A 22,601-nucleotide genomic window follows, 5' to 3' on the forward strand; every position below is an offset into this window, starting at 1 on the left:
GGTTCAGAGATGTCAAGGAGAGGAGCTTGTCTGTGGGAGTTGAGAGGAGAAAGTGGGAGGGAGAGATCAATGAAGGCTTCCCATAAGAGGTGGCATTTGGCAGAGGTAGGGGACACACACACTTTGGGTCTAGGCGTTTCTGGAAGCCTCTCAATGTTCCCACCCCCAGAATCTCAGCACACCTGGGAATCTCCCAGAGCTCCGAGATTTAGGGCAGATAACTTCTGCTTTGGGGGCCTGAGTTTGCTTAATTGGAAAATGGATACAATGATACGGGTACCGGCACCATCGCTGCCCTGAGGGCAGGAAAGATCCTAATCCCTGATTGTGTTTAGCGCAGGCTTGGGTTCCTGAGGATAGGATATCCCTGGGCTTCTACACTGCCTATTCTGTTCTGGCACAAATTCTAAGATCTGGTGCTCTGGCTAAGGCACAGTGAGACAAGGAACCTGTTGCCACCTCTCAGGGAAGATCGGGTTCTCCATGGTCAGACAGCCCTGCTGGGCGTTCCAAAGAGCTTCCGAGCCAGGAGCGAGTCTGGAGCCTGGAGCCGCAGGTGGGGGCAACAGGAACCCGCCCGCAGGTGGCTGTGCACGGCCGCAGCCAGGTGGGTGTGCCAGGCCCCGCCCCGCGCGCCGGCCCGGGGGGCGGAGCGAGCGAAGGCCCCGCCCTCCTCGCGCGCTGGGTGGGAGCCGGTGCGGGAGCGGAGGCGCGCGGAGCCGGCAGGAGCACGCGGGGAGCGCGGCCCCGCAGCGGCCCGGCCCGAGGGAGCAGCACGCAGGATCCAAGCAGCGCTGCGTCTTCCTCTCTAGCGCGGACCCCGCCCCAGCGCAGACCCGACCCCGAGCGCGGACCCCGGATCCGGAGCACGGCCTCGTCCGCCTCGCTCGCCCCGGCTACCCGGCCGCGGGCATGGACGGCGCCCGCTTGTCCTGTGAGTGCCGAGCCCTCCCGCCCGCCGCCTTTGTGTGCGCGCCGCGCCGCCGCAGCCCCCTTCCCGCGAGCCCCTCCCGAGCCCCGGGCCCGTGTCCTTTGTGGAGCCGCCGCCTGGCCGGTGCCACCCCCACAACCTCCCCCGCCCCGGACTCGGGCTTCACTGCCCCCTCTACGGCCTCCCCCGGGAGAGCCCAGAGGGACCCGTTTGGGGCCGGGGTTGGACTGGGCACAGGCCCCCTTTTTCTGACCTTCTGGTTCCTTCTGTAGCCCCTCTGAGCCCTCGGGAACACCCAGCAGGCTCTCCCCAGGGTCCCTGGGGCAGCCCACGGATAGGCCATGTCCGCGGCTAGGGGCTGAGCGGGGAACCGCATCCCTTACAAACCCGAGCCTCCCAGTCCGGTCTGCAGCCCCTCTCTCTGGAACCCCAAGGGCGGCCTGGCAGGCCCCCTCTGCGGCCGGGGCTGGGCAGGACGCGGGCTCCTGGGAGGCGCTGGCTCATCCCGCGGCCCCGGCAGGTGCGGCGGGGCCGGCGCTCACGCGGGCCTGTGTGTCCTTGGCCCGCAGAGATGGACGGCGATGGCGGCCGCCGAGACGCCCCCGGAGCGCTGATGGAGGCCGGGCGCAGCGCGGGGCCCACGGGCATGGCGGAGCCGCGGGCGAGGGCGGCGAGGCCCGGGCCCCAGCGCTTCCTGCGGCGTAGCGTGGTGGAGTCGGATCAGGAGGAGCCGCCGGGCCTGGAGGCAGCTGAAACGCCGAGCGCACAGACCCCGCAGCCCCTGCAGCGTCGGGTGCTTCTGCTTTGCAAGACGCGCCGCCTTATCGCCGAGCGCGCCCGTGGCCGCCCCGCCGCTCCCGTGCCCGCCGCGCCCGCAGCGCCTCCCGGCGCCCTGGGTGCACCCTCGGACCCAGGCCCCGAGCCCGCGGGCGCGCAGGAACCCAGCCCGGATCCTGCTGCAGCCGCAGCCGCTCCTGTCCCCGACGGCGGCCAGCGGGAGGAGGAGGCGGCAGCTGCGAGACAGGAGGACGCTGGACCCACCGAAGCGAAGCCTGAGCCTGGGCGCTCACGCAAGGATGAGCCCGAGGAGGAGGAGGACGACGATGAGGACGATCTCAAGGCCGTAGCCACCTCTCTGGACGGCCGCTTCCTTAAGTTCGACATCGAGCTGGGCCGGGGCTCCTTCAAGACTGTCTACAAGGGCCTGGACACCGAGACCTGGGTGGAGGTGGCCTGGTGTGAACTGCAGGTGAGGGTGCAGCTCGCAGGTGGGCTGTCTGTGTGCGTCCTTGGGCGCGTCCTTGCTTCTGTGCAGGGCCTTAAGCAGCCCTTGGGATGGTGTCACCCTCTGAGTGGGTGGCTGGGGGTGGGGTGGGAGTGGGGGACCGGTTCCAGGTGTGTGGACTGCCCGTGGTGGGTGGCATTTCTGTGTCTGCGCAGATTGTGGTTTGCCAGTCTGCTCCATGCTGGAGGTCAAGGCTTGGGTGTGCGGTGCTACTGTGCCTAAAAATGCCCATTGGTGTGGGGGCACGTATCAGCTGTGCTCCTGAAGAGCAGACTTTGCTGAGCCAGTGAAGCCTGTGGCAGTGTGGGGGCTTCAAGATCTCTGTCATGAGGTAGTTTGGAAGCTCCCAGCTGCCCTTAAATGAGCACCTGCTTGTAGGTGCTGTGGATGTCTGCAGGGGACTTCTGTGACCCAGGGGTCCGTGCCCCACTAGTGGCATCTGGTAGGGCCCTGGATTCCTGCTGGGCAAGGCTTCCAAGCTCTGTCAGTAGTGTCTTGGTGCTCTAAGGGCTCAGTTCACAAATTAGATGTGTGAGAGGTCTTAAAGCTTTGCAAAATGCCTGTGCCCATGGGTTTTTTCTTTCCTTCTTTTTCTTTCTTTTTTTCCTTTTTTTTTTTTGATGCAAAGGCGCTGGCATGCATTTTTCATAACCTTGCTCCCTTGTTAGCTGTGTCAGCCCTGGCTGTGGAAGATTATATAAAGGGCAACCCTAGCAGTCCTGGGCCAGCCTTGGAAGAGGAGGCAGCTCCTGTCACAGGGGGCGTTTCCAGGCCCTCCCTTGCTGGGAGGGGGGCAGCTGTCAAGCAGGGCTGACTGGGAGAGGGCTGGCTGGAACTGTAAGCCTACCCCACTGGCCTGTAAAGTTAGCTGTCTTTCCAGAGCTGACGCAGGCCAGGCCAGGCGAGCTGGGGCAAGCTGGGTGTCAGGGCCGCCGGCCACATTGCAGGACGCCTGCATTTTTTGGCTCAGAAATGGGATTCAGGTGGTTTGTCCTCCAGCCCCTGCAGGGTGATCTGCTTGTGTGTGCAAGCTGGGCTAATTTGGTGGGTGTCAGTCTTTTATCAGTCCTTCTCCTGAGACAAAGAGCTGCAGAGGTCTTGCCTCCTTACAGCCTTTGGTTCTGCCTTGGAAAAGTGGCTTTGCATGACAGAGACTGTGGTGTATCTTTGGGGTCCTTCAGTAGGAACTGAGCCATTCCTTTTCCTTGTCCTCCCCCTGCCCCCCTGAGGAATTCCCCTCCCTCTTGCCTTGCAGGTTCTAGGCCTTACAGAGAGGTAGCCTTGATGGTGCAGGGTGTGCTGGGGTGGTGTGTGGAGGAGGGTGCAGGGTTTGTGGCCAGGGATACTGGAGGGGTGCTGTTGTTCCTGCTACATGAGAAGGCAGAGAGGAGAGAGGATCGGGAAGGGGAGAAGACAACTCTAATTCTGAAGACTGGCACGAGCCTTGGCTCCCCACCTTCCTGCTCCTGCCAGATGACTGGTGTGGATCTCTGAGTACCCGCTGGTGTGCCGCTGTGGAATGTCACTGAGGGTGGAGGACTGAGTAGGGTTGATGCAGCAGGCTGAATGTGAGTTACACCTCGCAGCCCAGCCTGCTGATCCAACTGAGGCGTTGTAGGCCAGGAGGACTGTGAGCGACTGTGTTCATTCCCCTTCCCTTTAAGGAAAGGCCAGCTGCTCTGTCTCTGGGTGTGTCCTCTAAAGTGGGCAGGACAGCAGGGGGGTGGGGCCTGGCCTCTGTCCAGGGGGTCTTTTGCTCTAGATACATGTGGGAAAGCTTCTGGACTATAGTGCTCTTCCTTGCTTGGGGGTTTCTGGGACCCCCGGCAGGTGGGGAAACTGTCACCACACTTGCCCCAACCTCAGGTACTGCTCCCATGGAATCACTTCCTTCTGCCTGGGCCAGTCTGGTAGGGTTTTACATGACAGGGGTCTGGACCCAGCATAGAAGAGCCCTTCTGACTGAGAACCTGCAGAGGTCGAGGTCTGTGCTGGGACCTTCCTTATCACAAACCTTAAAGATAGTGGGGACATGGAGTGACTGCCCAGGTCACCAGCTAGGAGATGGCCAGGGGCATTGAGGGATCAGGAAGGAAGGTGCTTCCTTAGTGTGGAGGATGGGGCATAGGCTGACTGTGCAGAACCATTGGAGGGGCCCAGCAAGGGACCTCTGTGTAGTATCCTGCACTAGGTGGGGTGGTGTAGGCAACAGGGATCCCATAGTCGCCATCAGATTGTGGCACCGGCTAGGGGAAGGGACTGGAGTCCTTGTCCTGGGTTGGTGGACAGGGTCAGGCTTCCTCAACCACTGAGGCTTCCTCAACCTCCTGGCAGGGGGAGGTTGACAGGTAGGCACACCTTCACCAAGTGTGTTGGCTTTGCATCTGGGGAGGGGTCTTCTTAGTCCATAGTGTGGAGATGTTTTCCTGTTCCAGCACTCCCAGGCATGAGGGGCTCCTAAGATTCGGGTTTGGGTTTACATGGTGGAGGGGACAGTGTGACCTTCAGCCAGGGCATCTTGGTGAACCTCACCTACCTCTGTCCCCCTCTTCCAGAGAGCCCGTATTCACCCAGGTGCCTACTGGGGGCTGCTTCCTTTTCCCACCCTTGGGCTGGTGGACTTCTAGAGTGCTGTGACTTTCTCAGTATTGCTCACTGGCTCTTTCCATGGTCCGCTGCTGAGGAGTGGAAACACCCCAGTCGTGGACCTATAAAGTGGCTTAGAGGACATCTGCGTTCCCTCAATGATTTAGTGTTGAAAGGGCTTTGTGGGGAGAGCAGTGTGTGCTTATCTCATATCCAGGGGCGGTGAGATGTCTCACCTGAATTCTCCACATTCCCAAAGCTGAAAATTGAATGTTTTTGGGTTTTTTGTTTGTTTGTTTTTTTGGTGGGGAGGAAGCCATTTGAAAATATTACCTCCCTGTCATTTATTTTTTGAGTGAACTTTTATTCCTGGTACCAGAACACCTCACAGTAACAATGAAGGAAGTAACAAGTCCCCAGAATCCTACTTGCCCTCGTTCTCTTTCCTCCTTCCCATGTTCCCATGGCTGCCTTAGGCCAGCTGTGGTCCTGCAGAGACCCCTGTCCTGTCAGAGAGCATGAGGAGTTGCTTAGGACTCCCTGTCATCTCTGGTAGCAGCCGCCTGCTTGGTGGCCGTGATGGGTCGTTGCTCGAGGGGGCAGGTCTGTGTCCTGCCTGCGTGTTGGCAGTACAGCCTGCAAGGCCCACCTCTGGGGACTGATGCATTTGAGACATGTCTGCTGTGTTTTGGCCACAGCACGGTAAGATGGGGGTGCCTGGTGTGATCTGCCCAGTGTCACAGCTTGGCCGCCCCTTGTTTGGCTTCCTCCTATTGGTCAGGACAGCCTTGTCCCTTCCTTTTGGTGTTGAGCTTTTATATCTGCTTTGCTCTCCTTGGCTACCTGGGTAGTTGAACTGGCACTGTCCTATGTTACTCAGCTCTCGCTCTTCTACTTGCCTGCCAGTGGGCCCCAAGAAAATGGCAGCCAACCCAGAGCCAGGTCATTGTCTGGAAGCCTGTTGGAGGCTGTCCTTTCCTGGCCCTGTCTGATCCTGGTGTGTCTCTCTCGGACACCTGGAAGGGGTATGTTTCATACCCCTACTGATGTCGATTCTCCCTGCCAGCGTCCTGCTTTCAGGAGATGTGGGGTCTCAGGCCTGGGTGCCATTGCTTCCATGGGACCCTGTGTTCCTGTGGTAGTCAGGGTGTGGGGGCCTGTTTACCTTGTGGGGGTGTTCAGTCCTTGTCTCTCTGCTTGGAATGCTTGCTGGGCTCTGGCAGGGTAGTGTGACTCCTAAACAGAATGGGGGCTGGGGTTTGTAGTCCTAGCCCTTCCTGAGCCATGTGTTCCCGACTCATGCAGCCCGGCCAGACGTTCAGTGTCTTGTCCATCTGCCAGTGCCTGGTAGTGCATGATGCCATGGAGGCTGGACCTGTGTGACTCGCACCCCCACTGCCCTCAGCAGTCAGCCCCAGTGTCCCACAGCCTGACCCACTTGTGGCCTTGAGAGCCTGAGTGCTGTGTACTTACGGCCTCCTGGCCATCGCTTTGCCTGCTGTCATACCCGCTCCTGCTCCTGTGTGGGAAGAAAAGGGGGTGGAAGGTGACCAACCACGGTGAGAGCACAGAGGAGAATTTGTGCCCGCTTGCTGGGACGGGACACCCTGAGAAGGCTAGGCCTGGTTTGGCTGGCCGTCACCCTGCCTTTTTTTTTTTTTTACATCTCCTAAGTGCCTGATTTTGTTGGAAGAGCTGTAAATTGAAGTCAGTTGGATGGCAGCAGTGAGTCTGACCATGGTTTTGGCTTGGTTGATGAGAAAGGTTGGCAGACCTGTGGAGATGGCTTTCCCTCAGGTGCAAAAATGTGGGCGCCTGGCACTCAGGCCCCCTCCTCCTGAGTGCTGTGTGAGGTATGTGTGGTCAGTGGTGTGGTCAGTGGTGAGGATGAACAGCCCAGGCTGTGGCCACTGTCGGGGCACAAGAACAGCATTCTCCCATGGCTCGTTCCCTGTTGGAAGCAGGTGTTCCTGCAGCTGAGCGCATATGTATATGGGGTAGGGGGGGAGGAGATAGAGAGGGAGGGTTCTCAGAAGCCCCAGCCTTTGGAGGTGCCTGGCTGAGCCTGATTCAGGGCCAGGTTGCCGTGGGACTCATTGGTGTGGATCTGCCCATCTGAGCCCCAAGCCAGGACCCAGGACCTTCTCATATGTGGGGTGAAACTGGCACATGCTGATTGACCTGCTGTCCCTGAGCTGGTGTTTTCTCAGCTCCTGTGACCAGGGAGGAAGCCTGAGAGGCAGCAGGATGTACCTCCTGTGGCACCAGAACCGGAGCGTTCCATGATGAAGGACATGTCTCTGTCTCTGCATTCTGTTTCCACCAGCCCTGCCGGGCACTTGGCTGGGGCAGCTGAGCACCCGTGCCTTGATTTTTGCTCATGTTCAAAGTGGGCATAGTAGCTAGGGGATAAAACTGAGGTCCAGGTGACCTAGATGTGGTCATAGGGACGCTAGACAGGCCAGGTGGGGATGGATTACATATCAGCTCTCAGAGAAGGGGACAAGAGGGCTGGGGGCATGTCAGACTGCACGAGGCCAAGGCACTGTGTGGCTGGCCCATGCCCTGCGCTGGAAACACCCACAGAGCACAAGGTGTGGTGGTTTGGGCTGTGAGGATCTGGGCCTGGTAGTGGCAGTGCCAGTATTAGACTCCTGACAGCAAAAGACAGCCAAGGCCAGGTCAGGCTCCTGGGTACTTGGTTACCTGGAGGGTTGGGCAGGCCCTGAGACTCTCATCCCCTAACCTGTTTCATTGTTTCTAGGGTATCTGGGGGCTTTCTCTAAGGTGGGGTAGGGCTCTGTGGATTAACTGGCTAGCTACATGATAACATCAGGAGAAGGGGAGGGAGCTAACGTTCCAGAGGGTTCTGAAGGCCAGGCCCTGGGCTCAGCAGTGCAAGCTACGTATTTATCGACCTACAGGGCATTTGTTGAGGCTGTCCCCCAGTTCCAGGACCACAGTGACAGGACAGACCCTGACTTCAGGAGACAGTAGACAAGAACCGTGGAAACATGGCAGTGGGTCCAGGGGATTCCATGGTGGGAGAGCCAGACTAGGTCCTTAGAAAGAAGTCTGTAGGAGGGGTGGGATGAGCCATTTGGACTGGGAGGCAGAGGACAGCTGTGCAGAGATCCTAGGTTGGAGCCCATACAGTATGGAGGGTGCTCCATGGGCAGTGAGGGTGGCCCTGGCCAGGACTCAGCTAGCTCTCTAAGAGCAGGAGTCCCGGTGGGGTTTCTCAGTAGAGAAACTGAGTTTTGATTGTGTTCCCCTGACTGCATCAGGGACAGTTGAGAGACAAGGGTGGGGCAGGGGGTCAGCCAGAGGACACTGCCACTATCCTTGGATGATGGGGGGGCTGGCACATTTGGAGGCAGAGAGCACAGGATTTGTGTCAGGTTACATTGGAAGGTGGAGAAGGTAGGAGTTGGGGCCATGGCAGAGATTCAGGCTGGCGGGACTGCAGAGATGTACTCTGTCCTCTGAGAAAATGGGAAGTGAGCATTTGGGGGAGGGGTAGTCCCTCTGCAGAGAAGGCAGAGCCAGTCTCCTGGAGCATGGGGTGAGGGGACAGCCCAGAAGGAGAGGGGCCTGGCCTGAGCCCCAGGGGGCTGGGCCTTAGGTCAGGCCAGATTGGAGGCTGCCCCAAAGAGAGGAGGGAGTTCACTATGCCAAAACTGTTCCAAAATGTGATTCATATAGGTAGGGACATAAATTTTGAGTTTTAGGTGCTAAGTCAGAGTAAGGACATACAGCCACCCAGTAAGGACTGCTGCAACTTCCTTTGGAACTTGTCTCTTTTTTCACCCTCTGTGCCCTGCTGGCCAGGTGGATGAGGTGAGTCCACAGTCTGGGCAGGGCTAGCCTGCTGTGCTGGGCTGCCTGGGCTTGTCTTGAGCAGGCCACTTGCCTTCCAGAAAGCTCTGACTTGCTCATGGCTCCTGTGTGCCCAGGGGTGTCTCTCGGGTCTTGTGGCTTGGGCCTGAGTTTAGGTGGCGGCTGGAAGCTGCCCAAGGTTACTGTCCAGGTTCCTGCTTTAATGGAGGAGAACTTGACCCTGCCTAGCAGAGGTTTGGGCTGTGTGTCTGGTGTCCTTTGCGGTCAGCTCTGGTCAAGTAGTTGTGGTGCGACCCTGGTGTCTGCCAGCAGCCATGGGAAAGGGGGTTAACCCTCCCCCCCGCCCCCCACACCCAGGGGTCCTGGCCACTCTGTGCCTATACACACAAACCCAGGGTGGGAGAGGGAGGAGGGCCTGCTGTGTTACCAGTAAGTGGCATCTGAAAGGCACCTGACTTTGAGAGCCTTGATTTATACTTCTGTATGAATGGCAGCCCTCCATTGTGACCTCCAGAACCCAAGCCGCCTGCAAGCCAACCTCTTCTCACCTGCAGCATAAACAGCTGTCAGCAGCCGAGATGCAAATGCACAGCCAGTTGAACCTGGCAGGGCTGGTTTCAGAGTCCTGTCCCTGCCCCATGTCATGCCTCAGGGCTGAAGAGTCTTGAGCACCTGGGCTGCTGTGGCCTTATCACCCAAGCTGCAGATAAGAAAAGGGTGTGAAGGGTAGCAGGTGGGGATTTTGAAAAGCAAGTTGGGATCTGGATCTATGCATTGATCTGATCACTACAGGGCTATGTTTTGAGGAATCCCACCTGGGTAGAAGAGGAGGGGATGGTGGAGTTTGGCAACCTGATGATTGTTGCAGATTTTCCTGCTTCTAAGGGTTTCTAAATCCAGTTCTGTTCCTGGAGGGCTGAATTGTAAGGATCTCCTGGAATATTGGATTATTACCTCCGATTTAAGTTAGCTTTTGTTAAACATACTTGAACTTTTTGGAAAAGAATAAAAGAAAAGTGACCATATAGTGTGGTATTGGTAGAAGGGTAGACAGATCAATGGAACCAGAATAGAGAGCCCAGAAGAAAGATCCACACAAAGAGTCAGCTGATCTTTGATAAAGGAGCAAAGATAGTTCAATGGAGCAAAGACAGTCCTTTCAACAACTGGACATTCACATGTGACCAAACCAATCCAGGGTTGGGGTATGGTTCACTGGTACAAGGCTTGCCTAGTACAAGTCAACAAGGCCCTGAGTTGAATCCCCAGCATCTTACACAAAACGACAATAAAAAACCCAAATCCAGACTCAGACCTTATATTGTTCATGAAAATTAACTCAATCAATGGGTTACCGATCACAGACCTAAGTGTAAAATTCAAAGCTAGGAAATTCCTAGAAGATAACATTAGGAGAAAACCTAAGTTAGGTTGGGTTTGACAATTACTTTTTTTTTGGTGGTATTGGGGTTTGAACTCAGGGCCACTTGAGCCACTCCACCAGCCCTTTTTTGTGACGGGTTTTTTCGAGATAGGGTCTGGAGAACTAATTGCCTGGCTGGCTTCAAACCTCAGTTCTCCTGACCTAGGCTTCTTGAGTAGCTAAGATTACAGGCATGAGCCACCAGGGCCTGTCTGCACAATAATTTTTTTCTAGATACTACACTAAAGGCACAATCCATGAAAGAAATCATTGATAAACTGAACACCATTAAAATGAAAAACTTGTCTGTGAGAAGATCAGCCACAGACTAGAAGAAAATATTTACAAAACATGTCTGATAAAGGACTCTTATCCACAATATACAAAGACCTTTTGAAACTCAACCATAAGAAAAGAAGCAACCAGATTTTAAAAAGGAGGCCAAAGATGTAAGCAGACACCTCACCAAAGGCAATATCTGGATGGCCAACGAGCATATGAAATGATGCTTAACATCTCCCAGGGAAATGCAAAGTGAAACCACTGGACCCCTCGCAGCCTGGTCAGCATGCAGACACTGACAACACCGAATGCAGAGCCCCAGGAGCGCCCGTTCATGGCTGGTGAGAAAGCAAAATAGTCCAGCACTTTAAAGGAAGACTGTTCTTACCACACAATCCAGCAGTCTTCTCCCCCGGCATTTACCCAGACATGAAACCCTGAAAATATGCCCACACAGAAACCTGTACATGAATGTTTATAACAGCAACCGAGGTGTCCTTCAGAGGCTGAATGGGTAAGCTGCGGCACGTCCAGACCGTGGAGATTTACCACTGCAAAGAACAGGCTATCCAGCCATGAGAAGCTGAGCTGAAAGCCTCTTCCTGTGTGATTGTAGCCGTATGCCTCGCTGTTCAAGTCAGAGCCATGAGGGTGAGAACAGACAAGCAAGAAAACCAGCAAATAGATACCAGCGGTTGTCAGGGCTTGGGAGGGGAGAAGGATGAATTGTTGGAGCACGGGAGGTTTAGGCCAGTGAAAACTTTCTGCATGATGTCATTTTCATTTGTCTAAATCCATAAGGCTCACTGAAGAGTGAGCTTTGACGTACTTATAGACTTTTGTGAAAAAATACCTGTTTTGACTCCTTGATTACAATAAATGTACCCCGCCAATGCAAGATGTTAATAGTATAGGTGACCATGTGTGGGAATGTACTTCGTACTCTCTGCTCAGTCCTTCCATAAACCTAGAACTTCTCTACAAAATAGTGGATTAATTTAAAGAAAGAAAAAAAAGACGAGAGCAGTTACACAAAAGAAGTTTACAGAAATGAAAAAAAAAAATCACCTAAAATCCAAGTGACTGCAACTGCTTTTTGTTATTATATATTACCTTCTAGGTCTTGCAATCTTCCCCTCCATCTTTAAAGAATACAGGTGTGAGCACAGGGGGTCATACTTGTTAAAAATCTTTGAAAGCTGTTGACTTTTGAGGGGAATCTGGGGTTCAGGTTTATGCATCTTTGTGCTGCCTGCCATTCTGGCCCATAGACGCTTCTTTTATCTAGAGAGACCAGCTCAGACCTGCTCTTGGGGAGGAGGGCAGTGCTGGGCAGAGCTCCCTGGGCACCTACCTCTGGGCCTCTGCACTGCATGGTGGTGTTACCTGCATGCGAGTGTCGGCACAGGAAGACGGCCTGCTCATGCCCACCTCCCTGAGCGCCTGGACTGGCCCGCCTCTGGTGAGCTGTGGCCCTCAGCAGTGTTCAGAGTGGTCTGACACGAAGGCTCCAGAAATTGGAGACGCTGTGGGCATGAGCACTGTCTGCTCAAGGACTGGGAGGCTAGGGGTGGGAAGAGAGGGCATGGGCTGCTGGACAGAAGGCTTGCTTTCCCAGGTCCTGGTGGGTTTGCCCAGGGCCATTTTTATGTGTGTGGCTCCAGGAGCCTCCTAAGCAGGGAGGTCCTGGCCCAGGCGCTTGACCTGCAGGACACCGAGGTGTCAGTTAGGCCGTCCATGGTCATGGGGCAGGAAAGGAAGGGAGGGAGCTCTGGTTTGGTTAGGATACTTCCTTGGGTACACCCATCAGCCTTCGAATTGCCGTTTCAGAGAGGAGGGTTGGCTCACATCCAAGGCCACTTGGCAACACAGTGGCTTACAGCAAAACACGGCCCCTCCCCAGTGAATGTTAAATCCCACCTAAGTTCAGAGGGTGGCTGCAGCAAGGGGCCTGTCACTAGATAGGTTTGGGAAGTGCAGAGCCTGCAGACATCATGGTGTGGAACCCCTCAGAGCCTTTCAAACTCCCACTGTAGTGTTAAGCTCTGGGGTTGGCCGAGATGTTGGGGGTCTCTCCACCTTTTCTTTCCCCGTACAAGGGACTTGTGGGATCAGGGTGAGCTCTGTGGAGGGGTGCGTCAGTGGAGGGGTTCTTGGCATCATTGTAAGAATGAGGCATCTTGTACTATTCAGAGCTGGTCCTGTTGACAGTGCTTGGAGCTCAACATGGAAAGCTGGTTTTGCCCCCTGAGAGCTCCCTCCACCTCCCGCCCCCGACCTGTCTCAGGCCAGAAGCTGTCCTGGAAGGACCTTCTCCGTTCAGTGTCCTTGCTCCCCTGGCTCTGTGTGTCTTGCTCATGGCAGATGGGCTAGGAGTGGACTGTGATGAGTCCCAGACGCAGCTCAGCAGCACTGGTGGGCACATGGGGCTTTTCTTCTTTCTCCTCACTTCCCTTTAGCCATGTGAGCAATTTGTCCCCAGTCTTCCTTATTGCCTTATAGCTGCAAGAGGGCTGATGTAGCTCCAGGCATCACAACTACATTTGCAGGCAGGAAGCAACCGAGCAATTGGTTGAATGGGCACCTAGCAGCCAAAAGTCCATTTCTCAAATTGTTCATTCCATGTTTTAATCCATACAGGAAATTATTTGCCAGTGATTCTCTTCAGATCTGTCTGACTGAAGCAGGACCCTGTGGCCTCCCTAACTGGGAGTATCTGGGAAAGACTTGCTAACTTAAATTTGATCGACTGCCTGGGACTTAGATCCCTGTTGGCCAGGAGGGAGGTGACAGGCTGTAGGGTGAGGAAACTACTGTGTCTCTTGGCTAATTCCTCTCTCCAGAGGAAGGTCAGTGCCCATGTACGAAGGAGCTGTCCTCTGCTTGGGCCTGTCTCCCAAACAGAACAGCCCACATGCCCAGCACGCCTGAATGTGCCTCCTGCACACACCCAGATTCTCCAGGCACCTGTGGGTCCTAAGGCTTGTCCTTTCCCTCCTGTGTGGCCAGTTCCCAGCCCTCCCCCTGCCACTCCAGCCTCCATCAGAGTTCTTCCTCCCCTCAGTGGTCTAGTTTCCATTTCCCCCCATACTGTTTATCTTGAAAACCTTGAACCAACAGAGAAGTTGGAGTTATCAGTTGTGCTATCTTGCTGTATCTCCTCTCTCGCTGTGTCTCTGTGCACATGTCTTTTCTGACCTATTTTTGATTCCTCCATGAATACTTTGGCAGGTGTCTCCTGACAAGAACAAGGACACGTCCCCACAGAGCTGTGACACAGTGTCACACCCAGGGTCAAACTGGCTAGGTCCTGTTAGTTGTGTCTGGTGTGGGACTTGCACCACACCAGGGATGCTGTTCTTGATTTTCCTAGTTTGGATCTGGGATCCTGTGTGACATCTAGGTGTCATGTGTGTTTTAATCTAGAGCAGCCTCTCTGCCTTTTTTTTTTTCTTTTCCTTAAAATTATTATTATTGCTCTTTCACCATTTGGCGCTGTCTTCTGAGGGCTCTGGGCCAGTGGTCCCACACGGAGGCCCGTCTGGGTCTGTCTGACCTTTCCGCTCCATGTCTCTGGGTCATGCATTTCTGGAGCGAATGCTGTTCGGGTACCATGCACATAGATAGCAGTAATGTCCAGGCTGTCCCTGTAGGGGACCAGAAATAACTCTGCTGACACCGACGGGCACCCTCTGGACTCTAGGGCAGGTCAGTGCCCTGGCAGGGAGTCCTCCTTGCCCCCTTCTGAGGTGGCAGCAGGCAGAGGGAAAGTGATGTCTGCACAGTTGTCAGCATCAGAGCCTGAGGAGGCTGGACTACAGGCTCTGGCTGTTCTGGAGCTCAGGGCCCTAAGTCTGTTTGATGCTGAAGTGTTGATGCTGCTCTTGGGACTCTGTCCTCCTAGAAGCCTGTCCCTTTCCACTGGCTTCCTAAGGCCTCACATGGAGCCCTGCTCACCCTGGCAGGGAGAAGAGAGGGCCAGGATGTACTCCATCTGCCAGCATGGGTTCTGTTCTGTGTGTGGGGAGGGGTGCAAAGAGAGGTGGCCACCATGGAGGGGCTGTTTCTGGGGGAAGGCCAAGTGACAGGCACAGGAACCTGGTGTGGGAGGAGCTGCCCATCGTCTCCTTCCTCTGACCTGTAGTTTTCACCCTGGTTTGTGCCCTTGTCTGATTTTGTATCCTTGGGCACATGTTCGAAGCTGTGACCACGGCATCTTTGCTAATGTGTGCAGTGATGGTGTACCACCAGCTCATCCAGAGCCTTTCCTGTCCCACCCAGCCCAGCCCTGCTGCCTGAGCCCCAGCCCGTCTTAATGCGTGGGCCTGGGCCAGCCTCACTGTCCTTTCCTAGCTGGTGGTCTGTAGTTGGGAAGAGGTCTGGCTCAAACCCCCACCTTGCTCCCTCATCTGGGCACGGGCTCCCTCATACTTCTATCCCAGGCTCCCATCCTTGCATGAGCCTGAGGCATCGGGCAAGTCCCCTCACGCTCTGTGGGGTGCGGCTTCTCAGCCTGGCTGTGCCAAGGCTACCTGCACCTCCCAGAACTTGGCCAAGGCCTGGAATCATGGAGGGGAGTGTGCAGGTGGCACTCCCAAGCCATTCTGACAGCACCGGGGCCAAGCCTTGTCCTGACCCAAGACCTCCCTGCATGGCGCGGCCAGAGTCAGTGACTTCACGATGCCCCGCCCCTGTCTGGAATTTGGCATTTTTTTGGGGGGGAAGTGTGTTTGGGGGGACAACAATAGTTGTGAGGGGCTGGGTGGGGTGTCTTCCATCCTCCCTCCCAGTGCATGAGGGTTTCATAGAATCCTGCCATCCTGAAGCTTTTTGCATGTACTGTGACTATAGTATCAGGTTATTGCTGGGTGAGAGTCCCCTGCCACTGCTGAGAGACCCCTGGAGGTGGCTAAAACCAAAGGAAAGATGCTGGGAGCAGCTGAGCAGACTCCTGGACCTGGCTGCTGACCCAGCCTCCCGTGCCCAGTGCAGGACCACCTTTGTCTTGGGGAACCTGAGGTCCCTGGGTGGTGTGTTTGGAGGTGGGAGTGGACCTAGCTCTCCTTCTGCTGACTGGGCAGTCCCAGCCCAGCGTGCTGTTCCCATGGGGTGCTGTGTGGGGGCCTCGGACTCCCTTGGTGGTCCACAGGACAAGTTAAGAGTGTGTGTGGGGGGCAGCTATTGGTAGACATTATTGACCATAACACCGCCACAGTGGTTTGTCCTGGGGCTTCTACCCTGCTTGGCTATGCTTGCTGGCCCCTAGATCTGGAGTCTGGGGTGGGTCTGTCTGATGGTTGTCCATCCCTGTCCCATCTGGCTTAATGCCCTTTGCTTGCCAGTTCAAGATGAACTTGATCAGTGATGTTGGGCCAGTCCTCACTGGCAGAGGAGGGAGTGTCCATGTATGTCGGGTGTAGAGGATGTGGAAGGCCCTGTGCAGATGGCTGCTTTTGCCATTAGTAAAAAGATGGTAAAATAGAGGCCCAAAAATGAATCAACTCAGCTAGGAACTCTTGTGAGAAGGGTGAAATAGGGTGACTTGAGAAAAAAGGGCTAAAACTGACCAGCTAAGAAAAGATGAAAAAAAAAAAATACAGAGAAATTGGTATTAAAATGGGAAGGGGCAGATGCTATTGTCTAACAGTGTAGAAAAATGAGAGGCTGCAATGATGAAGGGGTGTTGTTTCTGCTTTTCTGCCTCTTAGGGACAGTCAGTCTGTATGTGGCCCCTCCCTGCCCCATGAAGACACCGTTGCACTGATGACTGCTGTCTAGCTCTGTCCACGAGGGTTCGGTGGATGCACAGGGACTCAGGCTATGTGGTTTCCTGTGCTCATCAACCTGCCATCCCGAGTTGCTGGGCAAGGCTGCCTGAGCATCTTAACAGGCTGGAAGGGGGTGGGGGTGGGGTGGGGACTCTCTTGGTCTTCCAGGGCTTGAGGCCCTGAGGCCTTGTTCACTGTCAGGCAGTGCTCACTGTGAGTGCTTTCGGGAGGCGGAGCATGGAGAAAGTGTTGGCTCGCAGCTCTGTCACTTCCTTCCTGTGGCTGAGCTCATGGGAGTGGGGCCAGGGTCTCTGCCTGGCCTGGCTGACTGTTAGCCCTGGGCACGGTGTGCAGACAGCCAGGACCTAAGTCACAGGTAGGGTGTGGTCTACAGCCAGGGGACAGTGTCCTGCCTGCATGACCTCTTCCCTCCCAATGGCCGTAGGCTCTAGGCCCCTGTGTTTGGGACCTGTTGCTCACTTGCGCCTCCCCCTGTCCTGGGAAGAGCTCCTTTGGCTCGTGTCTGGCCCATCTGAAATGACCTGTAGGCCTCTGTAAATATTTGATAAAGGCAACGATAGAAAGACAAAGACGTGCTCTGTTCCTCGGAGGGAGTGAGAGGGTGACATTGGAACGTTCCGCCCCTGCCGGCTGCTTCCCTGAGTGGTTTATACATGGTTTTTCAGGCAGGCTCTTTGTGTCTATTCACCACAGGCCAGAGCAGAGCCTCTTGGCTTAGCAGGGTGAGTGGGAGGGAGCTGCCAACTTCCCACCTGGAAACCAGGCTGGGCACTGAGGGGGACGGGCCAGGCTTGAGGTCACTGTGGGGTCTTGCCCTTTTGACTCTACCTGGTCTTGGCCCCTTAGGCAGGCTTAGGGGAGGAAGGGGTGACCTGGGGTATGGCACAGGCCCTTGGAAGTACACAGGGAGCTCCATGCTGGGTGCATAATTGGCCCCTGGTGGGCTTAGCTGCTGTGGGTGCGTCCCACAGCCCCTTGTGTTTCTGTGACCTGACCCCAGGCTCCCTGTGCAGTCATGTGTGAGGACTCCTGCTGGTCCCTACTGGGCCCTGTGCACACGTGTCATCTTTGCTTGCGAGGGAACAGGCCTGCTCTGCAGGTGCTTCCATGGGAATGACAGACCTTTTGAGGCAGCTTTGGAAGGGGGCCCCCTGTCCCTTGGGAGGAGCAGGAACTGCAGGGGACCTCAGAGCTCTGCTCTGGGGAGGGGTAAGTATTTGCACAGCTGACGGCCTTTGGACAAATGCATTCTGCGTGATTTCTCTTTCGTGTGGGTGGAGCTGGGGTGGGCCTCCTAGTCAAGTGTGAATCATGAGGGTCAAAGCTAAGACTATTAATGGAGGCTGTGGCAGGCAAGTCCTCCCTACTGCCCAGGGGGCTTTTCCTGGGGGGGGTGGGGATACCAAGGTTCATGCAGGTTGCGCTTGCCAGACACTCAGTTGGAAGGGATGGGGCAGCCCCTTAGGGCCAAGGGGTGGTGGGGCTCACAGTAGGGACAAGCAGGCTGATCTGCCCTTATGAGGGGTTCCTGTGGGCCCCCTTTCCCCTTGAGGATCATTTCTGATGACATCGGTCAGACACCCAGGCTGGTGTTCAAATGGCAGCTGTTGGTGGGAGGAAGGGGCCCTCTGGGGCCCATGTCCAAGTGGCAGTGTAAGTGTGGGGGCCAAGGCAGGCTTGGACCCCCTTCAGGCCTGGCCTGGTCACGGAGCAGCGATTCCCCAAGCTGGAGGGGGCTAGGACCCGGGCTTCCTGAGTTGCAGTCTAACATGGGTGGGGAGCCTGGAATGTCCTTTGCTCAAGACCTCAATCGGCCAAGCGTTTGGCCCAGGGGAAGAATGTGCAGCTGTCAGGACTGTGGATGGATAGGATCCTGTGTGACAGATGGCCCATGGGGAGGCAGCAAGGGTGGCCACAGTGGAAGATACCGGGGAGGTAGGGTGGAGGGGTGGGAAGTGGAAGGAGCTTATGGAGGGCTGGGGTTGGCTGGGTCCACAGCGCTAAGGCTGAGTAAGGAAGGCAGTGTGTTCTTGGTGCTCAGAGCCTGTAGATGTGACACCATCCGCAGCCAAAAGGTCTCTGCGAATGGGATCGAGTAAGGAGCTCGCGAGGGATGGGGACATTGTCTTGAGTTTTGGGTAGGCGTGATATCATCCCCAGGGTCCCCATAAGTGGGAGGCAGGAGGGTCAGGGGCAGAAAAGGGGACATGACTGTGGAAGTTAGAGTAAGGATCTGAGATGGGGATCTTGGTGCCTCTGGAAGCTGGAGAGAGCCAGGCCGGAGGGAGCCAGCCCTGCTCACCCTTGGCCTTGCCTGGTGAGTTCAGCCTTGTGCTTTGGCCTCCAGAACTGGGCAAACATACAAGTATGGTTGTGAGCCCACAGCTAGGGGAAGTCAATGCAGACTGGGTGCTGTCCCCACTGGCCAGCCACACAGCCCAGTGGACTGAGTGCAGCCCAGGCAGGAGAAATATCTGGAAGGCTCCCTGAGCAGGGCCTGGTCGTGGTGGGCCCCAGGATGGCATTGTTAGGAGGGGGTGCTCGGTACTGCTGGCGGTGTGAGGGATGTTCTGGAGAGGAGGGCTGAGAGGTGAGACCTCACTCCTGGTCTTTGGAGCTGTTGAAGACTTGCAAGCTAGATGAAAATAGTTTAAGAATCTGCAGCCGTGTACCAGGTCTGGGAGTAGGAGAGGCAGAGGCCAGGTGGATCTGCTCTGCCACCCTCTGTAGCGGGTGCTCTCATTCCTGCTGGGGAGGTAGATGGCAGCTGGCTGACAGGCAGCATCGGATGAAGAAAATATGTCAGCTTATGTGATTCTGGACCCTGGGGTCAGGGGCGGGGGTGGGGTTGGCAAGAGGACAACTTCTGAGAAACAGTGGCATCAGTGCCTGGGGCAGAACTGCCTGGGCTGGAGCATTCTGGGAGCTCCCTGGGCTCTATCCTAAATGTGTGGGAAGCCCGATGGGAGAGGCTAGTGGCTCTCTCCCGAGGCAAGTGCTGGCTCTGAGCCCTCAGGGTTGAGTGTAGCAGTGAGGAAGGACAAGGATATGCAGTGCTGTGACATGGGCTGGCAAAGCTTTTAGTCCCCAGTGTGAATGTCTCAGCAAATCGTTAGCACCATTGGGTTCAGGGAGCTCAGAGTGCGAGGGTCACCAGGAGGGGCATTGGTGTGAGGTGAGGGTACACAGAACAGGAGCTGGGCAGGGCTTACAGGGCTGTGTGGCTGCTGGGCCCAGCCAACTCCAGCACACTGGTTCTGGTGGAGCTGGAGAGCTGGTGGTCTCAGCTCAGCCCCAGGCTGAGAAACCAGCTCAGACCAGGCGTAGATGGGCTGGGCTGTGGACTACTGGTATTGAAGCCAGGGCTCTCTGGGAGGAGAAGTGCTTGTTGAGCTCCAATCAGAAATGTGCAGTCACAGCTAGTGGAATGGCTCAAGTGGTAGAGCACCTGCCTGGCAAAGCATGAAGCCCCGAGTTCAAGCCCTAGTACTGCAAAAATAAAGAAAGGTTCAGATATCTCCCCGAGACCATGCTTCCCCTCCTGCCACTCAGTGTTCAGTTTCACTGCTGAGCAAACTGTCCCCATGGTTATATCTTCAGATAAATTTCACCACTGTCTGGTGGAAACACAGGTGTGGCTGGAGGGCTCTGTGGGGACCACTAATCCCAGGGTCAGGTCCCTTATCACTGAGAACGGCTGGCCACTGTACCCCCTTTGTGTCACCAGGGGTGGAGGAGGGGCAGCCGTGGTGAAGGAGGAGTCCCCAAGTCTGAAGGGCAGTTGGCCATGATAAGCCGAGGTTGTCACTAAGGCTTTGCCTCAGGCACCCATCACCTGGAAGGGCCTCCTAAGGACCTGCCCACTCTCCCCTACCCCAACGGCCCCCTCTCCATTTACTCCCCTGCTGGCCCCCTTCCTGCCCCAGGAGTCTCCTTGGCTGGTCTTCCCCATTCCTCTCAACCCTGCTAGCCCTCTTTTTTTTCTTGCCCTGCTAGCCAGCCTCCTTTCTGTCCTTCTGGCCTTTTCAGCCCCTCTCTGTCCTCCTTTCCCTCCTCAGATCGCTCTCTGTCCCCCGTCCCCTCCAGTTGCCCTGTCTCTTCATCCCTCTGCAGCCTCCTCTCTGTCTCCAGCCCCCTTTCTGTCCCCCTGTCATTCCTCAGGCCCTTTCTATTCCCCTGTCCTTCCCCAGCCCCCGCTTTGTCCCTCTGTCCTTCCTTAGCCCTTCTCTATTCCCGTCTCTCCCTAGCCCCCTTTTTGTTCCCCTGTCCTTCCCTAGTTCCCTGTCTGTCCCTCCCCAGCCCCCTCTCTGTCCCTCTGGCCCTCCCTGCGGACTGTCTGGAGCCTGGTCTCCATAGCAACAGTTGCTGCTGTGGAAGCTGGCGCCCGCTGAGCTTCATCCCATGGGGAGGTATTTTTGGCACTGCTTAGGGATTTTATTTTATCTTTGGTGTTGACTTTTACTCTTTGATTGGCACAGAGCTGGGGTGGTGCTGGGGAAGCCTCTCCCTGGGTGCCTGGTCCTGTGGCCTTTCCCATGGCACCTGTGAGCACCGGGCCCTCACGTGTGACATGGGTGCTTTTTGTGCAGTAGATCATAGCCCTCACATGTGCCAGAGGCCCTGGGCGAGCCTGAGCTGTGGAATGATTGCAGTCGGCATCCTATGCTGAGTCCCAGGCCACAGTCTTGCAGAATTCTGCCCATGACCCATTTTACAGATAAGGAAATGGATGCTGTGAAGACTGGTACAGAGCATGCAGGTCCAGGGCTTCTGTGGTGCCTTCCTGTCCCCTCACAGGGTCCTACCATGGGGGCTCCCTTCTCCCAGGTGCCCCTCTAAGCTCCTGGCACTGATGGGAGGTTTGGTGGATGGACCAAGAAGGGAAGGAATGCCACATGGTGTCTTTGAGTCACCTGCAGTGACTGGGTGTGTGTGGCCCAAGGATGCTGGGGACCCCTCTCCAACCTCCTGCCCTGGCTGGGTGATTGCTCTCCTCCCCCTTGGTTCCTCTCCTCACCTGAGACCCCAGGGACATGTGACTTCCCTGTCTTGGCCCTGATGCACAGTAGGGTGGTGACCTCGTCACCAGGGGTTGGTGGGGTGAGCCCTGGGAGCTGGCACTAGGAGGGTGTGCGCCCACCTGCCCTGAGGAGTGAGTGCTGACCGTGGCCATCATGTACCTGTGCCCTCGGGATTCGGGTCTTTGGCGGATGGGAGGAGGGGCTATGCCCCCTGGGGAGGTGTCCAGAGTCCAGGCAGGGGGCACTGAGGCTTGCCTTGCCTTCCCACTTCTCTGTTGCCCTGGGGGGTGTGCTATGGCAGTGACTGGGTGTAGGAGCGTGGATGGTGAGAGCCCTCTGACCTCAGAAGGAGGTAGTGAGTTGCACTCTGGCTCTGGCATGACCATGATGGTGCTCACAATGCCTAGCCCTTGCCAGGCCCTCCCCAGACAGAGAGGCGCTCATGCCTGGGGTGTCCAAAGCAGAGGGAGCTGTTGGAGGCTGGAACACTAAGTTTCTAACTTGTTACCGAGGGAAATCTCAACAGACTGTAGAGCAGAGGCACCTGACAAACCTCACGTCCTACCGCCTGTGGGGTCCCAGGGTCTCCTTTAGGCTCAGATAATGCTGCCAAATGGTAGAGTTGAGGTGGGGGGCGTTCGTCTACCACTCATCTATAGGCAGGGACCGCCAGCTCCCTCAGGGAGCATGTGACTGTGTCTCCTTCCGCGACCTTCCACTCAGCATGCAGCAGCTGCTCGGTGCGTGCTCGGGGTGAGCAGGCCCACGGAGGAGGAGCCGGACATGTGGCAGAAGCTCTGGGTCTGCAGGGAGTGCATTGGTGCAAAGCCCAAGCCGTTTACAGAGCAGATGCCAACGGGAGCACTTGAGGAATTAAGCTCCATGGTAACCTTGCTCTAGAGATGAAAATAGCCTTGCTGTAAACACTTTGCTGCCCGGGTCGCGGCCCGGGCCCTGGTGCCCAGGTGTGCAGGATGCTCAGTCGCTCGCTCGCTCTTCAGCCACTTGTCTGTTTTCAGTTTCATGAAGTTTAGCAGATTGCGGAGCGTTTGGGAAACAGAGGAAGGAGAAGAGCTCACGTGTTCAGGGAGAACTCCAGCAGCGTTCCTGGTCACGGCTGTGCTCAGGTGTGTGTGAAGTTTGTATGGCAGCACTGATGCTTTCCAGACAGCTACCTTCCTCCCTGTCTCGGAGCTCTGTGACTACTCCAAAGACCCTCGCCTCTCCACCAGGCACTCGTGGGCATCCGGTTTCTCCTGCTATTATTAATAGCACTGCAGTGCGATTCCCAGACTTGACACGGAGCAGCATGGTTTTGGATGCATTCTTCCTGGAGAAGCCTGGAGGTGTCATTCCCAGGTGAGGTCGGACTTTGGAGACATCATGTCTCCCTGGGTTGGTACCCTGCTGGAATGAGCTCTTTCTGCTGAAGAGTGGGATTTTT

The 22,601-nt window shown here is 56.2% G+C and overlaps 1 protein-coding gene across 15 annotated transcripts in view; it reads left to right on the forward strand.

The window, feature by feature from the left end:
* The first annotated feature begins 697 nt into the window (after positions 1–697).
* Wnk2 (WNK lysine deficient protein kinase 2) overlaps positions 698–22,601 on the forward strand; it is a 128,608-nt gene continuing 106,704 nt past the window's right edge. For 14 of the 15 annotated variants that reach the window (XM_020186437.2, XM_074052515.1, XM_020186473.2 and 11 more), the window contains exons 1-2: positions 698–934; positions 1,501–2,180. In XM_020186437.2, coding sequence (XP_020042026.2) covers positions 1,503–2,180 — 678 coding nt within the window. In that variant the 5' untranslated portion in view covers positions 698–934; positions 1,501–1,502. Of the gene's footprint in view, positions 935–1,500; positions 2,181–22,491; positions 22,517–22,601 lie in introns of those variants that run through there. The other variant, XM_074052520.1, reaches the window with a different exon arrangement.

The sequence above is a fragment of the Castor canadensis genome, chromosome 13 (genome assembly GCF_047511655.1).
Source record: "Castor canadensis chromosome 13, mCasCan1.hap1v2, whole genome shotgun sequence".
In the NCBI taxonomy this organism is placed as follows: domain Eukaryota; kingdom Metazoa; phylum Chordata; class Mammalia; order Rodentia; family Castoridae; genus Castor; species Castor canadensis.